Genomic DNA, 23,066 nt, shown 5'->3' with positions numbered 1-23,066 from the left:
ATTAAAAGACACAGACTCAAATAATGTGAATTTATTTATACAAAAATGATGAATATCCACAGAAATATTTACAACTTTAAACTGTTTTCAGTTACAAAATAAAAATTCTATTCTTCCATTTAGACAGTATGATTTAGGACTGCTCCAAATAAAATCCTATTTGGCTGGTAAATAGGGGACAGCAGTTACAGCAAACAAATGCACTGAATGTGTCTTTCCAGACATCTCTTTAAGTTATGATGTAATAAACATGGTTGAGTAATTGAGTTTTCATGCACAAAATATTTAGTAAAATGTGTTCCACAGCTGCTCAGATTGTTTTAAGTCCTTTGGGCACACGGTTTTAAGTTAAAGAGAATTCAAGATCCTAGAAGCTTTAATTTATTTATGAACAAAAATGTTAGAACTAATATTCAATGCTTATGTTTGTCTCATATCTACTAACCAATCCTAAATTGATTACAAACTATAGATTCTTATAAGAAGAGGTAGCAGGTGTCTGAAAACTTCTGATCCTGTTTTAGTGTTTAGCCAAATCAAGACGTGAATGTTTTACTTTTGATGGTAATGCATCAAACTGGGAAGTGAACTGGAGAAATAGGGCAAGTTTGAAGAGCAACCATCTGAAAATGTTATGAAAATGCTTGCGTTGTGGGTTCTTCATATGACACAAAGCACTACTGCAGGAGTGAGGAAAAGAAATATTCAAACATGTTTACAAAGACAATTTATTTCACACAGAATGTGACTGCAGTATGTATACTACTGTTTGTAAGGCTCTGTTCCAATCTATTCAGGTCAGAAATTTTTTGATTGATCAGCCACTTCTGGAAGGAGTCCTCTGATTTCCACAGAACACTTTAAACTATTTTCTCCCTCTGCACCAAATCCTCTAGAGGTAGTTTGACACCACATGAAGCAGAACTTGGGCACCTTACTCAGTGTGTTTTGACTTTTATTGCTCTGTTTTGCAGCAGGGAAAATATCAATGCATAAACTGAAATTAAATTAGCTTGTTCCTATCCAATTTCTGATTCATTTGCTGCTTCATGACTTGCCATCTTTGTTGGTGTGCAGTGCCTATGAAAATATGAAGAGGCTCTTCCCTTTGATACTATAAACTGGAAGAGACACATCCCATCTATGTCATATTGATACCAGTTTGGTTTTGGATACACTAAAAATCATGTCAGAAATCACCCTGAAGAGACATGGTAATAATTTACTTAGCTTCAGTCAGCAGTTGTTTTTGAAAATTAGGTAAAAGCCCTTTGTATATAACAAGAGAAAAAAATTCATTTAGCACATTTGTATTACAATAAAAGAGAATAAAGGCTTTGATCAGACTCCTGGCTGCATTTCCAACACTATCTGGACAAATCTCTGGCATTCCTGAGGGAAATCAGATCTACAGCCTTAAGTCCCTGATTCATTAGGTACTCTACTGAAATGCTGGAAGTCAATGAAATTTCATGTATAGTTAATATTAAGAATTCGACTTCCAAGCCCACTACTAACTTTGGAGAAGCTCCTGGAAATTAGGCTTTTTCAGAGCTCTGTTAGTATCTTGGACCTGGCCTTGAGGTATATTAAGGGAAAAGAGAATTTTGGTTTGCATTTTCATTCTTGGCCTTTTTGTGATGAATATTAACTATTCTACCATCTCTTCTCTTTCTGCTGTGAGGCCACAGAATAGCTAATAATGTGGGATTCAAACTATTAATTGAAAGTTAATTACTCTTAATTTTGTTACCACAACTAGCTTGATTTGGGGGACTATAACAAGTGTTTCATACAGTAAAATTAACTGACTACCATATGCATTGCATTTGACATAAAAATGGCTTTCTTTCATGTGGGTTTCATAGTTGTAGTTCCATTTATGCTATTACAGTGTTAACACTTTTTAGAAGTTAAATAGACTAAATGCACCAGAATCATCAGTAAGTATTTCCTAATGAGGTATACTGATGATTTAAGAAAAAAAACCCCAAAACCCAAACACCTAAAGTTGAATTCTGTTTTAAAGTGTCAAACAGAACAAATCACATTGTAAACAAAAGGTATTTCAAATAATGGTATGCATTTTCAATGCCTTCTGCACTAAAAAAGCTCTGTTGTCTTGGTATGGCAATTCCAGTTTAAGCATAATATTTAAATATACAATAGTTTTAAATTTTTCAGAGAAGAGGGTGCACATATTTGTTTACTGTTCTTTGAACAATAGTTTATACAATACAGTGTTTCATATTGTGTACAGAACTCATTTGACATGAAGTTTTGAAACAAATAAGATATCTTGTCTTTGATTATCAAAAATGTACTTTTATTCTGTTTGAATAATTCCTGGAAACATAAAAAGATAATTCACCTTGCAATTGCTGGAAGATAACTCATTTAGTCTCTTTGGCATCTGTAGTACTGTAACAGTTCTAGTGCCTTATCCCTGCAATTGCAAACTTTTAAAAAATATTTTTCCCTTTTCTGTTTTTTAATAATCGAACCGTATTTTGTTTTTGTGACACAGAATTTGTTGTACTGTTTTAATGTACTGGTATGCAAGATTTCAACTGCCATTCAAGGAAAGGAGCGTCAATATCAGACAACTTCTCAAAAAGGAGCTTACAGAGTCAACAAAGATCCCAAATCTGTGAAATTCCTATACCAATCTGTTCTTGCTAAATTGCAAAGTGAACATCAGCAACTCAAGAACCTATACACAAATCACAAGGAAATGCACAATTGCAACAAATCTGGTTTGTGGTGTTTTTGTTTTTTGTTTTTTTTTTAATAAAGCATAAAGCTTATAGCCTGTTGACCAACAATCTGCCACTCTGAGGACACTTTGGACTTCAATGCACAAATAATTCTGCCCATTTAAGTAAACACTGGAATTTAATAAATAACACATTTTGTATCAACACAGAAATACATACAATTCTTTAGAAAAATATTATTTTACACTAAAAATGCAACAACTCCTAATCCTGACAAATATACAATTTTATATAGGTTGTGATGGCAGTATTCTGTTTCTTTGAACAGTTGCTGTAGTCTGTTTTATCACCATCCTTGGATATCTTCCTTTGAACTTGCAGACACAATGATGACACTGCTATAATACAGTGCCCTCTTGAAAAGCTTCTATCCACCTGTTAGAAAATGAAACACTGTTAGGAAGTAGCTGATAAAAGAATAAATCTCAGTGCTGTCACTAGCTGCAGATTGACACAAGAAGGAGCATCATACACCCAGCTGGTCTGTGAGTGCATTACCAAAGTCTATCCAGTGAGGCAAACCACACAGAGCTGCCTGCTACAAGGCCATCCCACAGAAGCTTTTTCCTGCGCCTCTCCCATACTGAAGTTACATGCACAAAGAACTGGTGAAGCTGGAAAATCAAATGCCCTAAAAGTAGGCTATGCCAAGGTTCTGCACACCTTTAAAAAGCCCCAATACTCCCTTCTCTTTTTCCCTGCAAACATGATCTGGGAGGAATCTGGACACTGCTGTACCTGAGGCAGCATCTGTATAACCCAGGCTCTGCTTCTGCAGCAGGAAAAAGCCAAGGACTGCTGGGGCTGAGGGAGGAGGTCCCAGGGCACATGGAAAGGCAGGGAAGGGCACAGAGGGTACTGGGGGAAGTCCCAAACAGCGGATCCAATGTTTCTCAGACTGGAAATTCAAAGTTAATATTCAGATACTTTTACTCCCTATAGCTGTGGTTTCTTTTCCTACTTGGTTAGGAGGGTAATAAACATCCTCAGCTTCTCAAGAATGCAAAAATTAATGTTCCTGAAGCATTCCAAGGCTACAGAACAAATAATTCTCTTTTCTGAGTGAGGGCTGAACTGTGTGTATGTAAAGGTAAGAGGCCCACATAATGAGCACTTTTTTCCTGAGTGGAGATCTTGGAGGAACTGAATGAAACAAAGACTGTAATTATCTTTATCATGGAAATTCAAACTGTCTCGGTATTCACAGGGTATCTAAACATTAGTCACAGATGCTGGCTCTTCCTTGCCCTGAGCATTTAATTTTGTAGCTGTGTGCATGTTCTTTGAATTCAAGCTTTTGGCATGAACATATTAATCATGACATGCTCACACATGTCTGCACACACAGCTCAAACATCTACCCTGTCTTTTAGTAATATTTTTAGTATTTTCTACTGCCATATATACATTAAAAACAACTAAAGTAGAATACAAATGCAAAAAAAATCATAAACAGCTTAAGCATTGAACACAGCACTGGAATTTAAAACCACATTGAAAAGTAACCATCTGTTAAAATTAATTATTGCACTGAGACAAACAGATCAGGTATTTCTTTGGTCGTATCAGGAGAAAATAGTGTCCCCTGCTGCAAACAGACCAACAGCATGCTTTTGTTTTTCCTTTTAAGGCTGTAGAAGCAGCATTTATTCTGAAGGGTCAGCATAAATCTCCTAAGGATATTAAATACTTGGAGAAAGCTTGAAATTCAAAGTACTTAATGTTATTCCTAACCTTAGTAAAATACACTATGTCCAATTTCAAACTTTCCTCTGATGAGAAAAGCCATTGTCTGAGTAGAAAAATAAACCTGTTGAATGCCTGGGGGTTTTTTAGTTTGTTTTATATAGTACAAATGAGGACACAGGGGAAACAACAGGATAGTATCTTAATTAACAAAGAAACATTTATGCACATCTGCACAAAATACTCCCAAATATCAAATAAAGACTTCCAGATTTTCTTCTATAGAGAAATGTCATTAAGCACATTCTCAGCTGTTCAAAATTTCCTGTTGTATTGGATTCTTTGTTTTTAGAATGTTCCTATTTGCAGAAAACTAAACCTGCATCCATTTGAATGTTTAAGTACTGATAATGGACTTGTAAATGCATCAAATCTATTTAATAATGTAAACTTCATTAGGGAAAATGGCAATGAAACCAGTCAGATAAGAGAGCTTTACATGTGTTCCTTCTATGTTTCTAGTTTACTTTATGAATCATGTGATGAATGTTTTCTACTGATTAATGACCAAGCTTCCAGGTTATTCTACATGAAACCAACTCAATTCATAGTTTGATAACTATGACTCCAAGTCCAGACAGGACTTGAAATGAAACAGCTTGTGTGAATGCTCTTTGAATGCAAGCTTTAGGTCTGAGTGCATGCCTAGGTGCTCATGGGCATCAGCTCACACACTTCAAACCTTGGCCCCCAAGTTTTAGTGTTTGCTTTATTTTTCACTGCCATCTATTGATTAACTGATATGAACAGGTGAAATTAAAAAAGGAGCATATCAGTTAATTCTTAAAAATATTTTCTGGATTTATGCAAAGGTAACATTCAATTTTCACTTGAGTAGACCAGGATGAGAGAGAAATAGGTGAGGAAAAAGAAAGATTTCTTATTTTATCTTTGACTTTCTCATTCTACACTCAGTCTTTTGCAGAAGAGAGTCTGCTTCCTTCATTTCAGAAGCCCTAATGAAACCAAAACCTTATGTTTAAATAATTTAAAACTTTCATTTACTTATGATATAATATGGATCTTTTATACATATGCTAAATGTGTGAATATTAACATTCACCACTTCTGAATTTTCTAGAAATACGTAACAGCAATGAATTCAAATAGTTTCTTACTTTTGAGCTGAATGGGGATCGTCTGCCTTGAATATGTAAAATAAAGTGTTTTTGTGCAGTAAATGGAACACTCTAGACTCTGAGTTTTCACCTTTTACTTCACTGACTGTGAATCCAAGTAAAGGCTGGCTCTCTAATGCTGCCACATCCTATGTAACAGGGAAAAAAAGGAAAAAAATACAAAATTAGAGCTTGTAAGACATACTAAGGCATGCATTTAGACCTCACACACCATACCACTAGATCAGACAATACAACAAATTGTTATAACCATACACACACAGAGTTCTGCTCTTTACATGCTCCAGGCATGAGTCAGGGGACAGGAAATAAAACCTCACAGACTTCAACATTGCTGATCCTCTTTTCATTTCCCTGATAGCATCTACCTTGTCCTTCACTGCCTGCTCCCATCATTCTGCCTGGCAAGGACTTCTTGTACCAACAGAGCAGAGGCCCATCAAGCCCAGTGCTCTGCAGCAAGCTCAGAAGTGAAGTGAGATGCTATTAACTGCACTGAGTATGCTAAAAGGAGGAGCAGCCTGTGCTCCCAAGCACTGAACTCAAGATCCAAATCTTTAAATGGCTAAACTGATTTCACTTTCTTTTGCTGGAAATTAACAGAATAAGGGAAAACAAGTTGCTGAGTGTTCACTAACAGTCGACCAGAAAAGACCCTTCCTCATTTACCTCAGTTACCTTTTTTTTTGTAATACCCTTGGCTTTTTATTAATGGATACAATACACAGCATTCTTGGAAAGGAAAAAAGGACTATTTTCATCCTGTGCAAGTTCCAAAACATCCTGCAATGCTTATGAACAGAAGAAAAAAAAAATAGCTAACCCCCCCAAATTTACACAAACACTGATACATCAGGTCAAGACTTTGGTTATTGCCTCTGCAGTGAAACAAAAGTGTCCTGTGACAGCAGCATTTCTTGATATTGGAAAAGAGTCATGTAAGGCTGAGTAACCAGTTTCACTGTCTCAGGTCTTCGTACCACTAATAGGTTATTTCTTTACCATTGATCTTTCTGTCACTTGGAACCAATATAAGTAGCTTAAGTGGCCAAGGCAACACTGCACCTTCCCTTTAGACTCTCTAAATAATGTCTTCTGCAATGGCTCACCAGGATGAAAACTAAGGATGGATATCCCTCAGTTTAAGAAAATAGGAAAGAGTTAATTTTGTGATTGTGAACTGCAAACTGAAGCTACTCTGTAAAGTTGATATCTCAGAGGAACAAAGCAAAAGAAAATTTAAGGTGACTCACAGACTTTGCTCTTTTTTTACCTCTCCAGTTTCCTTTGCAAAGGCCAGAAGAAACACAATGCTCTGAAATTATTTGCTAATTGATATAAAAGTAATTGTTTTCTAGATACTTCTTTAAACTGTTTTTAGAACTACTTGGGTTGGGTTTTATTTTTAGTATTGCCAATGCTGTAGTGGAAACAACATCACACGTTTTAGACATAATTCCAAGTTCAAAAATAAAGGTTGGCAGGAACAACCCAGGAAAAAATCTGAGCACAAACCAGGAAATAACTAGAGTGGGAGTGGTGTGGAGTGAAGAAGGATAATTCTTTACATGGTCAGGATAGGTTGGGCCTTACAATTAGAAAGAAAGTAAGGGATAGCAATACCTTAAAACAAATGCTTTGGATATTTTGCTCTTGAAAGCTAGTAGTAAACCATAACAAACAATACAAAAACCTAAAGCCCAAGATCAATACACCCATATATGTTACAAAAGATTCTAAGAACATTCTAAGATGCAATAAAATAGATCCTCAGCACATGTTGGGATACCACATATATGTACCATTTATACATATATATATATATGTTAGAGATTATTCCACACTGCAATAGGACTACACATTCTAAATAAAAAAGCAAATGCCATTATATAAAGTGCATTTCTTTTATATCAAATAACAACTCCAGGCTGAAGACAACAGTTTCAGGAGAAGTAAAGAGATTTAGTTTACTCCTTTTGCAAGCATTCAAAATACCTTATGGAAGTGCAAAACAAGATAGTTCAAGATGCTTTTATAATGTTGCCTTTGCCACTAGTACTGTGATGCATGCAACAGATCCCCCATGTATTCAGCTGACTCAGAAAATACCTACAACTGAGCAATGGTGTGCAGTCAGAGGTAATCAAAGCTAGATCTGGAATCAGAAACACCACAGCCATATCAATCTAGTATGGTATCAAGCTCACTAGGCCTTTTCAAAATAAATACTGGATCACAATCAGATCAAATAGTGTAAGGTGATCTAATTTTATAGCTTTTTTTCTAGATCTTAAGAATAAACAAAGACAGTACTATCATTGGATATTTAGTCTCTAATATGTGGTCTCTTACCTCACTAGCAGCATATGTGTATAGCACCTTATTTTTTATAACAAACCACAGGTGTTTCCATGGTTTCTTACTGCCCTTAGATCTGTGTAGGTAGCCACTCATTGTAGAGTCTTCTGTATTGGCTGAAACCTGAAGAGGAAAAAACAATGAATCAACAAACCCTAATAAGATTTCACAGTACGGCTTTTTTTTTTTTTTTTTTTTTAACAGATTTCCAAAGCCCTGTCTGTCAGAGACTGAAATTCTTACCTGATCTCAGGTTAATGTTGCTAACTAACTCAGGTGGATGAAAGAAAAATTATTTTGCCTGCTACCATTTATCTGGTCTGGAAGAGAGGTTTCCAGTAAAGGATGGAACTTAAGTTGGATACAACAGGACAAGAGAAATGCTGAGGAAAACATACAGCTGGAGAACACAGATTCCTATATAAGAAGAATCATAGGATTAGAGTGGTTTGGCTTTGAAGAGACCTTAAAGTTCATCTCATTTCAACTCCCCTGTCATGGGCAGGGACACCTTCCCCAAGACCTTAGGTGGCTTAAAGCCCCTCTAGTCTGGTCTTGAACACTTCCAGGGATGGAGAGTCCACAACCCCTTTTTGGGTAACCTGTTACAATTCCTCACCACTCTTATTGTAAAGAATTTCTTTCTCGTATCTAATCTAAACCTATCCTCCTTCAACTTATGAAGGGTCCTCCTTGTCCTATCACTACATGCCCTTGTAAAAAGTCCCTCTCCAGCTCTCTTGTAGGCCCCTCTTTTGGTGCTGGCAGGCTGCTCCAAAAATCTCCCTGGAGCCTTCTCTTCTCCAGACTGAACAATCCCAAGTCTCTCAGCCTGCTCTATTAGGGGAGGTGCTTCAGCCCTCCCTCAACTCAGTACCCCTCACTTAGTAGCCCTCCTCTGGACTCATTCCAGCAGGTCCATGTGCTTATTGCAGTGGGGACCAGAGTTATGCTGCAGGTGGGTCTCACCAGGGCAGAGCAGAGCAGAGGGGCAGAATCTCCTCCCTCACCCTGCTGGCCATGCTGCTTTGGATGCAGCCCAGGACACAGTTGGTTTTCTGGGCTGCAAGGGCAAATTGCTGATTTATGTAGGTCTTTTCACCCAAAAACAGCCCCAGCTCTTTCTCCCCAGGGCTGGCATCAATCCATTCTCCACTCAGCCTATATTTGTGCTTGGGATTTCCCTGCAGGACCTTTGGCTTGGACTTGCTGAATTTTGTGAGGTTCACACAGACCCATCTCTCATGCCTATCCAGGTCCCTCTGGATGGCATCCCTTCCCTCTGGTGTGTGGACTGCAAGACACAGCTTGGTATCATCAGCAAACCTGCTGAAAAATCACCTCCTCCCATTCACAAGACCTACAGTAAGTGTGGTTACTCTACCCTTCCTAATCATAAACCAAGAGCTGAGTTGGTGTAGGAGTCTTGTCATTGACTGTTGGTACAGTGATAAATCACAATTCAGGGAAACATGGGGAAGCAAGAAGGAAATTACAATTTTAACTATAGCTCTGAATCAGTCTCACAGGTGTTCATGCAGTTTACACAGTGCTTCATTGTTCATGTCCCTGCCTATTTAAAACTAAGGCCCAAAGCTCAGAGACACATTATGACTTTTGATTCTAGGTAAGATGGTTAAAATAAGGACTTTTTTTTCCCCACTCTTAACATTGATGATATAATACCAAGAAGGTACCACTTTTGACCAATAAAACACTTACTTCTTTGAGGGCTGCAGGAATTTTTTTCTGCTTTCTTCCAGAGGGAATACTTTGCAATACTGTAGACAAGGCACTTGATGGAGATTTATGGTTGACTGGGGATCCGCTCTTAGGAGTGCACTGGTTATCTAAAATGCACAGGATGGATATATTGATTTCATGTCACAGATGACTAAACACAGGCAATTCATTCTTGAATTTTCTTCTTAAAAACAGCTGGCATTTTAATTCAGATTACAGGGTTACAGTAGTAACACCTAATCATGTGAAATTCAGCACTGAATTAACTTTTCAGTGTTATCATCAACACCATGAGTTAGAATTCCTCAAATCACAATCATACTAAAAAAACCACAAGAAGTTTAAAACTAAACAAATTGTTCTTGTTTGTTTTCAAAGTCTGTTTTCTGGGTGTTGAACTGCCTTTGCTCATTAAAGAGGGTGAAAACTAAGTCTTAAAAATCGCAGCAAATTTTTATAGCTGTCTTTTATGTTTTCTGTACTTTATCTTTCAATTCTCTACATCTGTTAACTTCTCAGCCTTATTCAATAGGGATGTTTCTCTTCCAGCACACACACATTTCTGGACATTGCCATCTCCCAGCATATGCTGTCTTTCTGCACTGCCACAGGCAGTTACTCATCTCTCTGGGAAGACTTATGCAACACTTCACCTCTTCAAAAACCCTTTTTCTAGCAACACTTCTTTTTACAGCTGCACTTGGAATGAGTGGTTTCATAAAGTCTACTTCTAGAGCTGGCCCTGAACTCGGTGATGCTCTGAGATAATGAGGAGAGCAGGAGAGCAATGTGATTGCCAGCTGTAATGCACCTGCTCCCCAGCCCTTTTCCCAGCTTCAGGCACTGCAATGGCCTGCAGCACAGCAGCCTCTAGTGTCCAGCACAGACACCTGCAGGTGCTCACACAGTGCCCTTCCCATCACCATAGGCTCCCACTGTCATCCGGATTATCCATGCTGTTCACACCCCCACTGGAAATATCACCCCCAGCCTGCTGGGATCCAGTGCTTTATCATTTCACCAGGCATCTCAGATTTCCTGATACCCCAGAGAGCTCGTGTCACACTGGAGCCTTGCTGAGGAAGGGGACCAGAAAACTCTTTCAGTCTGTTACAGCTCATTTGGCTACTTTATACTCGAGTAGTTCAATTTAGTTCACAGCAAGTCTTGTGAGATGGGACTGGATTCCCACCTCACTGGGAGGTGCTTCCATTGATTTTATACTTGTTTCTGCAGAATGATATGAAGCTTCTTCAAAGAGATGAACTAGAGTTTTCTCAGGATGAGGACACTGACCCTGGATCTCATCTTTAAGCAAATGTTATTACCATTAGGCTATCCAGCCATTGCTATCCCCTAGGCACCACATTCTCTGAAAGTGTTCCAGTGAAAACTGCTCTAGCTGTGCTGTTTTATTTTGAATTCCCTATTGCCAGTGTTCAGTAGGCAATGGTTAGGACTTTGCTTTCATATATGAGGTACAGATATGCCAAATTCTTGAATTCCATATGAACTGAGGCTTGAGAGTGGCTTGAGGCCAGTTTATAGACCTGCAGAGACTCAGCTTCAGAAAGATTAAGGCCTGTGTCTCAACAGAGCCCCAGAACTTCAGCCATCTCACCAGCTCAGCTGGCAAAAATGAAGTTTACAGACATACAAGTTACAGAGTGTAAAAGTACACATGAAGCCCTGGGAGGTCAGGATAAGCTGTGAGGACTCTAATGTACACTTGTACCTGGTGATTAATGAAAAGCAATGTAACATTTGTCACCTCAAAAGGAAAGCCATATAAGCTACATGTCATTACTATAGGGTAAAGGCACTCATGTTTCTGGAAGAAAGAGCCACTGGATTGCAAATTCATTTCCTGACTTGCTGCACAGAAGCTTGTTTGGCTTAGAATCTCAGGTGCCTATCATTTTTCAGGCACGAGCAGAATTAAGCACTTGAACCCAGCAGTAGAGATGAGGCACACATAGACCATGTTATAAAGGCCACAAAAGTAAGATACAGTTTGTGAAGGTTTTCTTTACCTTGCTTTTGTAGCTCCCTGAAGCAATGATCACATACTCTAGCTGGTTGGTTTTTCATATAGTCTAAGCCATGTTTGTTTGATGAACAAGCTTGACAGACAATCTGGAAACAAGACAGAAACATATAAAAGCATTATTGTACATGATGTGCACCTGTAAATCACCAAAGACCCAAAGACATTACTTCAGCACATTTAAGCCCACAAACCCCTGAAATAGGCATTATTTTACAGTGCAAATGTTTTAAGATCTTGGCCTTTCCCAATGTCTTTATGCTTAGCATGGTATCCTTTCCTCCTCTAAATGATGAAAATTTAAATATTAAAAAAATCAGTGAATTAGCACGCAATAAGCCAACATTTATAATCCATTAAAAATAGAACAAGCATATTGTGTTACTGATTTGATCAACTGTTTTGATTATAAATTTTTTGAAATAGCTCAAAGCTCTTGCTCTCTTGATGATTTCGTTACAATACAGATGCCTCAACTGCATTGCATTCTAACTTTGTATTCCCACTGGATTAAAAGAAGAAAGATAAAGTTTATTAGATATAGCTTTCATAAGCGTAAATATAAAAGAAGGTTGTTAGTAACTTAAAATCAAAAATCATTATCTTATGAAAATTAGTGAGGAAGATACTTCTTCATTTTAGTTAACATTTGTGGGTATTATATAATTGCAAAATAACCATAAATAGCACTCCAGAATGCAAGACAACCAACATGCAGCATGTTGAAGTTTGAATACTGGTCTGTCATAACACCTGTCCAAAAAACCCAAACTCCACTCCCCAAACCACCAACCCCAACGTGTTGGTTCTAACCCATGTAATTGTGCCATAGTACAGGGTTTCTGAGAAGAGTGGTTGGGATGACAAGGCTCCACCTGAATGACACACTAGGAACCTGAATGAGCAACTGCAAAGGTAACCACAGGATCAGCCAACCTTCCCGCACGCCCTGCAGTGGTGCCTTCTCCATGTCAGCGTGAATTCACTGGTACAGATCATGCACATCGTGGCTCTCGTGTCAGGGATCCAGATGGGAGCCTTTGATCCCAGAGGACTGTCTTCCTCCTGCTTCTCTGCATCTGCCTGAGAGAACATAGGCACAGTAGCACTACATTCAGTGAGGAGAAATAAGACTAATATTCATCATTATAAGATAATGTTAATGGTGTTGGAAAGCCTTCTCTGATAAACTGTCATGGTCTTAAATGTTACCTACTATTTCATCAGCGACCATCATAATGCAAGCCTGACAACAGAGATGCATTTAAGGACTTGCAAGCTTTACCAGCCTACTTGGATCAATAGCTGCTTTATTTTAAAACCTTTTCCTTTCATCTTTCTGTGCACAAGGCTACAGAGAGAACTGTGAAAAATGATTTGGGTTTTTTTGAAGAAAATAAATTTATGAATTAGATAACACTATGAAATATTCTGTTCTACCATCTGTTCAATTATTTACCATCCCGCTTTATTATTTGTCATGGAATACCTCTCGTTTCTCTAAGCACCTGTCAGGAAACTTTATATTCAAAAAGGGAACAATCCAGCAATAATGGTGGGATATACCTCTTCAAGACTTTTGCTCGGATTAAATGTGATTCTCTTTTTTGTATATTCTTCAATCGACTTGGAGATAGCTTCTAACCACTCATCTCTTTCTGTAGCAGAACTGTTGGAGTAAAAACCCACAAAAGCAATTTATTATTATTAACATTTTAAGATTTATTATTATTAACATTAATAATAATTATTAACATTATTATTAACATTAACAATTTATTATTATTAACATTCAAGTGTCGATTGGAATTCCACTAGCTTTATTACACAGTGGAGTAACTCTCTTGCAATTCCAGTTTATAAAACGTCTACAATTCCTACTGCAACTGGCATTATTTTTTAACCTTTGGCATAGTGTTAGTTATTTATGTTGATTAATACTAAAAAAGATTTGTCTGCTGCTATGTGGATTCCCTCCTTCCCTTTCCTCCTTCTAAAATCCCTGTAATTCTTTCAAGGCTTGTCTGTCATTGCTTCCCCCTCCTCCCCAGACCCTTGAATAGCCTGAATAATACTTGTTTAAATGATGCTCCTAGAAAAAAGGCATGGGCCTTCCATTTTGAAGACAACCTGAAATTTCAGCAAGCCTTTTTTCCCCCCACCTCCTCCTGTCTCAGAGTGCAGTTTGCTATACCCTGTGAAACTCCAAGCTTCTGTCAGATAAAACCACACTGATAGCACAAATAGTGCTCCTAACTATTTGTTCCTACCAGGTCATGCTACTTTCAAACAATAATGTTTTTTCCCCAGAATGCTTCCATTGGATGAGCTAACTCAAAGAGACAGACAGGTAAGCTTAGTCCATCTCTTTATCCCACGGCTGGTGGTGAATCACTACTCAAGCGCAAGGAAAGCATTGGGCACAGGGAGCACGAGGAGTGCCTGCTGCAGTAGGATCCTGCAGCTATACTGGACTGTGTGCAGTGCCAGAGCACCTCCTCTGTCCACCATTTTCATAAATCTGTGCTGTTCCTGCTGCAAAGGGCAGCCTAGTATCCCTTCTCTCAGCCACTAGATCTTATTTTCACTCTTGTGCCAGAACACACACAGTTATGCAGCAGGCTGGATTGGGAAACAAATCCATATTAAAGCAAGCCATCAACCTGCCCTTCCTCTGGAACAATTTACCAACTAAATTACCATCACACAGCTGAACAACTACTTGTGCCAGCAACACAGAGAAGACTCTGAGGAAGGATGAAGCAGTTTTGCAGCAGAGGAACAGCTAGACTGTTTAAGATGCCATGCCAGCTTAAAAAGGTTTTCTAAAATTTAAACAAGAATCCACTCCCATATTTTTTTTTTTCTATTCCCCACTTTTTAATTGGTATCAAGTAAATTAATTTGTTTAAACCAAGGAATTGAACAAAAATATAGAGAAAGGAAAGTCAGGGAAGAGGTAAGCAATGACTTACACAAATAAGGTGCCTAATGCCAACTATTATTTAATGGTTTTGTAGGTGAATTTGGAAGCTTTTATTATTTTTGGACCTTTAAGGAAAATATTTTGAATGAGGGGTTTGAATGGAATGAAACTGAGTCCTATACAGAATCAGAGAGGACAAATCTGCTAAAGTAAACACATGGGAAGGCTGTGAGGCACAAGCAAAAGAAAAAAGATCTAGCACACACAGCAACAAAATCAGAACAAAAGGAGAGGAAACAAGATACATGCAAGGGCAAAGCAATGCATTAGTGTCTGTCCCAACATCTCACATTCTGAGTGGAACATTCTGTTCAGTCTATTCACCTTTGCTTCCTCATCTGGAAAGAACAACTGGCCTGCATTGACTACAAAATATTCAGAACTCTAATAAACACCTTTGGCTTTTTCAAAATCTGGTTACATTTAATTAGCTTTCTGTAACTGTATCAGTTATTTCACTTGAAAGATGGCACAGGTTTTGGAGATTACTCACCACCACCATCCCCACCATGTGGGGACTGCTCCGTATGCAGCGGCTTGCACAATGAGCTACAGGCTTACACCCTTGTATTTCACCAGGAACCTCATGCTCAGTAGGTTTGCTAGAGGTAACCTTTAGGATTGTTTACAATCCTTCAGAATGGAAGAACAAAGGTGATGCCACTGGCAGTGGAATTGATGGAATGGTGTGCTGCAGCAAAATTGGCAGTTTCTTCTGCTGTCACTCCAGCCCTCCCCCACAGTTTCCCCTGCTGCAGATCCACTATTTGTTGCATCCTTGCAAAAGTGATTTTGTTTACTAAACAAAATTGGTGTTATTGGCTTTTTTAAACATTATTATTTTTATTTATTTAAGATTTAACATCACAGTGGAAAGCCTCAAATGGATTACAGAAAACCCTAGCAATGGCTACCACTGGCAAATGCATGTGCTGGGGGCACACATCCAGCTGCTCACTGGAGCTGATCAGCTCAGTGGCCCCAGGAGGACACTGGGGAAGTGTGTCCCTCTTGTTTCCAGAGCCTTAGGGCACCTCTCCCAGCTGAACCTGCCTTGCCTGACCATCCTTAGGTAGCACAGGAGGAGATGCAGCTCTGTCTGCCTGGGGTAGCTCTTCAGCAGCCTTATGGAGGGGGCAGACCACGTCAGGCTGCCGTGACTGCTGCTGTCAGGACCAAAGCTTCACTTCTGCACACTGCTGTATCATGCAGATGCATTAACTTGCTTTTCTGATGAAGAGATTTCTAGTACAATACTGCATTGTACTATGAAAAACAATTCACATTCCTACAGATATCCCAGGAAAACTGAAACCTCAACCCAGACTAGATAAAGTGCAATACTAATGCAGTCAGTAAAACTAAACCTGAAGTGACAGACTCTTGTCTAGGCATTAATCTATATTTCTGTTATTAACTAGCCTGCTTTTTATTACTAGCAATTTTTCACCAACTTAATTTTTCACATCCTTGTCTCTGCTCCCAGGATCATTTCAGAATCTCTTCTTTGGTGTACACTCCACATAATGCTTATTATTTGGAAAAAACCCATGGAAATGAAATTTGTCTCCAGTGTCTTAAAGACTAATTTGATCAGTTTTGAAAATAAGGTTTTTTTTTTTTATCATATAGGACCTAACAAGCTGTTAGAATGAGGCATCGTGCAAAGGAAGATGTAGCCTGGCTTGACAAGATGTGAATTCTCTTCACATTTAGAATATTTATCAATAGGAAAAAACACAGTTGATTGGGAAAAATATATGCAAGCACCAGCTGTCGGTAGTATTTTTCAATTGCTTCCCTCCTACACCACAGCAGGCCAGTTCTGGTGACAGACAGAAAACAATCTGAAAACTGTCATTTACATCTGCAGCCTCCAGCACCTCCTTCATGCTACACAAATGCAACCTCTCTCTGACCCTGCTGTCTAACTTAGAGCTCCTGCACAGGCATGGCTCCCAGCAAGTATAAAAATAACAGAGCTGAATGCTCCCAAAGATGCAACATCAACAACACTAAAAAAAAAAAAAACAAAAAAAAAAAACAAAAAACCAAATTGTAGTAGTCTCAGTTGGCAATATGAGGTTAATTCCAGCAATTTCAAGGCTAAGACAAAAGTATGTCACAAATTCTGCCAGATTTGATGAGCATGTTATCTATAGGGATTTTCCCCCATAGACCAGCACATCTTTCCCAGGAATTGCTTTTAATCTACCACTTCATCAGTTCATCAAAAAGACTAGTCTAACCTGTTTTGTGGAAACTAAGTAGCTTGTATGTTAAGATGATAACATTTTCAGAAGTTCCAATTATTTTTTTACATTTTTTTAGAACAGCTGAATTAAAAGTGAAACACTGTTTCAAGTCAAGCAGAGATAAATCCTCATTGCCTGCTGCCATGCCCTGAATGCCTTCATGTGTCTGTGTGACCTGCAGTCACCAAGCAGCACAGAGCTGTTCACATTACACTGGAGCAGAACCATACCCTAAACTGTGAAATGCACTGTTTTCCCCCAGTGTGCAGAAGACCGCTAAAAAACGTTTAAATTTGTTGAAGAAATACAGAATTACCCATTTCAAGTGTGTTTTTATAAATAACTACTGTTCTGACAATTGAGCTACTTCCTTTGGCTTCTTTGACAGTGTTAACCTTGGTCTACCCCTCAGCTACAGATACTGCTATCTCTGTGCATTCTCATGTCAGTATTTACAAGGTCACACAAAAAGCAGCAGTCTGCTCTTGCTCAGCTTTGCTAAATAAAAGAGAAAACATGTCTTTCTTCATTGGTATCAGCACTGTCACAAATGTCAGAACACATAAAACTTCAACTCAAGCACCATAAAAACAACAATGCACAAAAACAGGCCTTTGCTAAAGGCATCTCAATGAAGGTGACCAGAGCTGGCTCAGTGACCATGTATCATTTTGCTGTTACTTAGAGAATTTGGTAACACAGAGCATATCAGTAATTTTAGAACAAAAATACACTGAAAAGCAAAGCCTAAAATGAAGTAAATTGAAATTCTCTCAAGGAAAGGCAGTGCAAGGATAGTATTTCAATTTAATTGGAAGTTTCTGAAGGTGTAGCTAAGGTGAAAAAGAGGAACCAAACAATGGTTGTATTCATTCTGATTTACTGATTCCCTGTATTCTGTAATCACTCTAGCCAAGAGTAACTTTTCATGACGTTAAGTGCAAAAAAAGCTCTAAAAAGCTTGTGTGGCCTGTTTGAAGACACAGTTTCAAAATCACTGTTTATTTGAAAGATTTACCTTGCAGAAAGAATGAAGGATCTCTCTACACTTTCAATGTTCAGTTCATTCTGATATGCTTCCTGCGTTGGCTTCTTAACCTTCAGCCGAGAGAGAAAACTTCAATTCAAACTGAAATGGTACTTTTGTCATTGCTTTAATCTTAATTCCTGGAAAATCTCTTACATTTTTATTGCAGAAGGAGAACACTGGGGAGAAAATACTCAGAAACAGGGAATTATATACCAGTCCAGAGGGCCCAGCTACACCAAGATTACATGCAGCCCATCCTTTTATGTCACTGGCCCTCATACAAACGCTGCAGATGTACAGGGGAATGAAGCTCAAGAGCTGTCAGACACCTTCCACACAGGCCCAGTCACGTTGCCTCAAGCACCTCCTGCAACTGGACAAAAAAAGGCGCTGCTGCTGCTGCAGGATGAGATGTAGCCCACTGGTGTACCCCAGAGTGGGCAAGGGCTGCACTACCCTGTTGAGCCTTCTGAGCCCCCAAATTTCCAATTTAAGGAGGATTAAAAATGAGGAGTGGGTCTGAGTCACTGCAAGACATCTGCTGGCAAAAGAGATTTTGTAGCTCTGCTTGTAAAACTTTGGACCTGAGTGCCAGATATGCACTAGAACTTGACTTGGTGATTTTTTTCTGACAGGACTGGAGACAATGATTCCCAAGGCAATGATTTGTTGTTCCCATTAAGTGTCATGTCAGCAACTGAGTCATTATACTGCATGCATGTCCCTTATCATTACCCAGGGGGCTCAAGGCTTAACTTTGATGCTTTTCACAAGTGCTCAGGAAGAAAAGTTGTATCTTCCCTCACAGTTAGCAAATCTATAAAGCAGAGAGAACTGATCCACCAGGATCTTATCAGGCAAAGATGCCTAATCTCTGGGTGTCAGCAATAAAAAACAGTTAAAAGGCAAAAGTGAGGCAGTCTAAACAAAATACAAAAAATTAGTAGGCAGACTATTCCAGAGTAGGACAACACTGGGTGAAATGCAGCCAAGATGATCCTGTAGCAACAGAATATTTAGGGAAGCCTAGACAGCAATTCCACAGGCCACATTATGCAAAAAATGTCAAGCCTGTAGGATTGCCCTGGAACAATATAAGCATATTTAATATCTCTTGCCAACAGTAAACATAGTTAAGTTTTCAAACTTGAAGGCCTGAGTTTAGGTAGATTGGAAGAAAGGCTCAGTTTAACAAGTGACTCACCTTCATTCCAGCCAACGACAGCATGTTGTTGAGTTTATACATCCCTGACTGAACTGGAGTAGTATACAACAGGGCATCATTGAACTGCAAAACAGAATGCTTTTAATGACTAAAGTTGGTTAAAATACAGATAATTTCAGACAGATTTTACTGGAAGTACAGAACTCCTACAGCACTGAGATAACTGTCCAGAAGTATTCCCTACTTCCTACTATTCCACTTAGAATCCAAGAAGCATTTTCATGTATGAATTTAGATAACAATAGGTATCTATTTATATCCTCCTTGTGTAAATATACATTTGGCACATGACTAAACAGTGCACGGATGTTAAAGAACAGGCTGTCAAAAGGGACAAAAATGTTTCTGGTGTACACAGGTATATAGTATAGCAAACTACTTTACAAGGATATTAAAATTAACCATTCAAACAAATCAAAGCAATACAGAAACTAGGAGATAGCAGAATGTTTTAGCAATTTGTAATGACAAACTTAACTGTCCCTTGTGAATTTTACCAGTTTTAAGTGCATCTACTGTTTATTTCCTGTTCTTCCAGACTTGGATTTGTTGAGTGCACTTACAGAACAATAACTAAGATTTTTTTATTTTCTGTGCTATTCAACACATGGATCCAAACTTCATTTACTACATATAAACAAATACCAAAACTTGAAGTGCCTCTTAAGTTTTTGCTATGTGACTCTTTGTAAAATAGCCAAATGTTTAAAATTATTACTAAATCTTCACAACATGATAAATGGAAAAATCACTGCGTCTAATGGTATGAATGCTAGCCTGTACCATTTATATCTATGAAAAACCACAAACCAAACAAAACCCTTGCCCCATAAAACACAGAGAAAATCCAAGAGACACAGAAATTAGCAATATCTAGTTTGTGAAGCTTGAGATAGCACCACATTTTTGAGAGTATTTCGGTAACTGGTATAACACACACTCCAGGACTGCCTAGGGAAGTATTTCTTCATATCAGGGTAACTACAAGACAGGATTCAGACAGGACTGTGGACCAATAATGGAATAAATTACAGGATAACAGCTGCTTTACTGTCTAAATAGAAAAGATAAACAAAAGGTTCAAGTGGAAACAGAAACTTCAGAGATGCACACAAGTTTCAAAACAAAGCAGTAGCAGAGACAGGAAAAGAACTCAGTACTTAACTTCCACCCAGTGCTCTGCTCAGGATGCACGTGGGCTCCTGCAAGGGCAAGGAGAGAGGAGGAGGGAGACGGGAGGAAGGAAAGGAGGGAGGGAAGGGAGCAGAAGCAGTGACAAGAGCTGTAGGTTTTAAGATCTGGTGCAGCTCAGAGGGAGTAACTGTGCTACCTTCCACAGTGCCACAGATAATGTCTTCTCATGAAAGCTCTCAGATTTTAAATGAGCATTATTCAAAATAGTATGCTTTAATGAGAAATGATTTTCCATTAACATTAGTGCATATGCCACAGATAATATCTCTACATTAGAACTGACTGAATAGAACAGCAACAATTTAGTAATTTTTTCTACTACCTGCAGTTTTAGTTATGCTTGCAGTGTAATGTTTGAACCACTAAAAATCACACTAGGATAAGGCACATAGCAACATACATAGCATCTTACCAGAAAAAACATTCTTGGCTGCATGACCTTTCGTGATAACTTCATCAGCGTTCCCTCTTTCAAAAAGACCTAGTAAATTAAAACAATGAATGCAAAACTTAGCCTTTTGGGGCACATGCCATGCAAATGAACTAACTTTTTTATAACTATTATCATGATTATTATTATTACTACACTAGAAGTGCTGCACAAATTTTGGGATTCAGAGTTCCCTTTCTGAGAAAAGCTGTTTATCCTTATGTTTCTCTAAAAGTGAGTGTGGATGACTGCATTGGTTTTCCATGCTGCACGTGAAACTATGAGAAATAAAGGGTTAAGCTTGAGGACAAAAACCTGCCTGCAAGATCTGGCAAGGAATCATAATCTAAAGATTCTAAGTTTCTGTCAGATAAACATCTAAAAATCCCCCACACATATGGAGCACCAGTATTCATTTGACTGCTAGAACCTAATAATGAAGCAAGGGACCAATTTTCTTCTTTGTATATTCCAGCATCAGTCTTTGCTTGAATATCATCTTCACATTCCCTGCAATCTGCTGAATGCCATGGGACACTTACCCTTCCTGGCTGGACGATCTCATGGTGTCCATTTAAACTATATTGGATCTGCATGAGCTTCTGAAAGTTATCCTAGGAGGGGAAAAAGCAGAAGGTAAGTACTTGCCCCTGCATTCATGATTTATTTTAAGGTACAAAAAAAAAAAGAGAGAAAGAGAGATAGAGAGAGAGAAAGAGAAAAAGCTTTAATCAATCAGCTTCATATGGCAAAATACTTACTCCCTGCTTCATAATGTCATTGGCATGGTTTGCAACTTCTATAACAACAGCTAAAGCATCTGAAAGATGAAGGAATGATGTTTCGGTTATACAGATCAGTTAGCATTGGTATCATGTAAAGCACAGATACCATACTGCATTTCCACATCATTCCAAGATTGAGGGATGTTATTGTACAGACTGCATTCAGGAGCACTTCCCAAAAATCCCAGTCTTTGGATCATGGTTTAATAAGTATGCCCCAGTAAGTCATTGCTTCAACCAACAGTGTGAATTATTTCTTACAGTTACTCAAAACATAGGCAAAGCTAAATTCCAGTTTCTCACTTACTATACTTACAGCAGAAAAGTTAACAACATTTTAACAGAGACTCTTTAGGGACTAAGTTTTTGCCATTTTTACCCAAATGTCATCAGTGCCATTCATAGATGACTACCTAGAAAATTATATAAATCTTTGTAATTTCTTTCTTCTGCCTTTAGTTTTTCTGCCCCTCAAAAGAGGTTCAAATTTCTAAATTTTGAACTTGCAATACCAAAAGAAAAATAAATCTCTGGAAAACGTTACCAAATATGAGCAATTTTATTAAGTACTGATATTTAATAACCAGAAAGATCAACTGTGAAAGAGCCTAAGGTGTAAGTGCAAAAAGCAGTTATATAAAATGATTATGTGAACACAGTGAATCTTCAGTCCAAGTCCAAGAATCCATCCCATACAAGGATCTTATCCAAAAACCTGCACTTTACTTAAGTTAGAAAAATGACACTTAACCAAAAGCTGGAACAACTGTTGTGCTGAAATGTAGTCTCTAAAGCATTTAGCACCTTCTGAGTAACTGAATTACAGTCAAGCACTTCAAAGAAAGGAATAAATTTGGTTAAAAGTCCATAGAGAAGCTTACCAAACCAGGCAAACCAAGGCCTTGGGTTTTTCCCCAGCTAATCATTAGAGTATTAGTACTGTAGAATGCATATACTTCCCTTATTGTTGACTCGTATTTGGAAAGGAAGTATGTTAAAAGATAGAGCTTTCTGAACTGAAAGGTTCAGAACCTCATGAAACCATATAAGAAACTAAACAGACGTGAACAAAAAGCTCCTCCTAAGCTAATTGAAGGAGAATTTTTGTAAAAGATTGTCACAAACCAAGGGGATGCAAGCACAGAGTCAAACAGCTAAGATACATAGCACATATCAAGGATTTGATCAAAATTTAAGTTGAGATATAGATGTCATGGAACCAAGCAAGCCTGCTGGAATGTAGCTGGTGGTCTCTTTCTAGGTAATGCTGGAGCTGCTTCAGGCAAAACCCTCCCCAGCTCCCACCCACAAGAAAGAAGATGAAGGCAAATGTAGCTAAATTCACAAAGAC

General features: G+C 38.3%; 1 protein-coding gene across 2 annotated transcripts in view; it reads right to left on the bottom strand.

The window, feature by feature from the left end:
- Positions 1–16: 16 nt before the first annotated feature.
- The window catches only part of FGD6 (FYVE, RhoGEF and PH domain containing 6), a 73,096-nt gene continuing 50,046 nt past the window's right edge, over positions 17–23,066 (bottom strand). The window contains exons 10-21 of one of the 2 annotated variants that reach the window (XM_074539601.1): positions 21,692–21,750; positions 21,473–21,544; positions 20,913–20,981; positions 19,286–19,369; positions 18,070–18,149; positions 13,377–13,479; positions 12,747–12,893; positions 11,797–11,899; positions 9,743–9,870; positions 8,015–8,143; positions 5,733–5,790; positions 17–3,152 (exon numbers count right to left, since the gene is read on the bottom strand). In XM_074539601.1, the coding sequence (XP_074395702.1) occupies positions 3,145–3,152; positions 5,733–5,790; positions 8,015–8,143; positions 9,743–9,870; positions 11,797–11,899; positions 12,747–12,893; positions 13,377–13,479; positions 18,070–18,149; positions 19,286–19,369; positions 20,913–20,981; positions 21,473–21,544; positions 21,692–21,750 (1,040 nt within the window). In that variant the 3' untranslated portion in view covers positions 17–3,144. Of the gene's footprint in view, positions 3,153–5,641; positions 5,791–8,014; positions 8,144–9,742; positions 9,871–11,796; positions 11,900–12,746; positions 12,894–13,376; positions 13,480–18,069; positions 18,150–19,285; positions 19,370–20,912; positions 20,982–21,472; positions 21,545–21,691; positions 21,751–23,066 lie in introns of both variants that reach the window. The other variant, XM_074539600.1, reaches the window with a different exon arrangement.

Source organism: Zonotrichia albicollis, chromosome 4 (assembly GCF_047830755.1).
Source record: "Zonotrichia albicollis isolate bZonAlb1 chromosome 4, bZonAlb1.hap1, whole genome shotgun sequence".
Classification (NCBI taxonomy): domain Eukaryota; kingdom Metazoa; phylum Chordata; class Aves; order Passeriformes; family Passerellidae; genus Zonotrichia; species Zonotrichia albicollis.
Note: the sequence above shows the minus strand (reverse complement) of the source record. Positions and strands in the feature narration are given on the sequence as shown.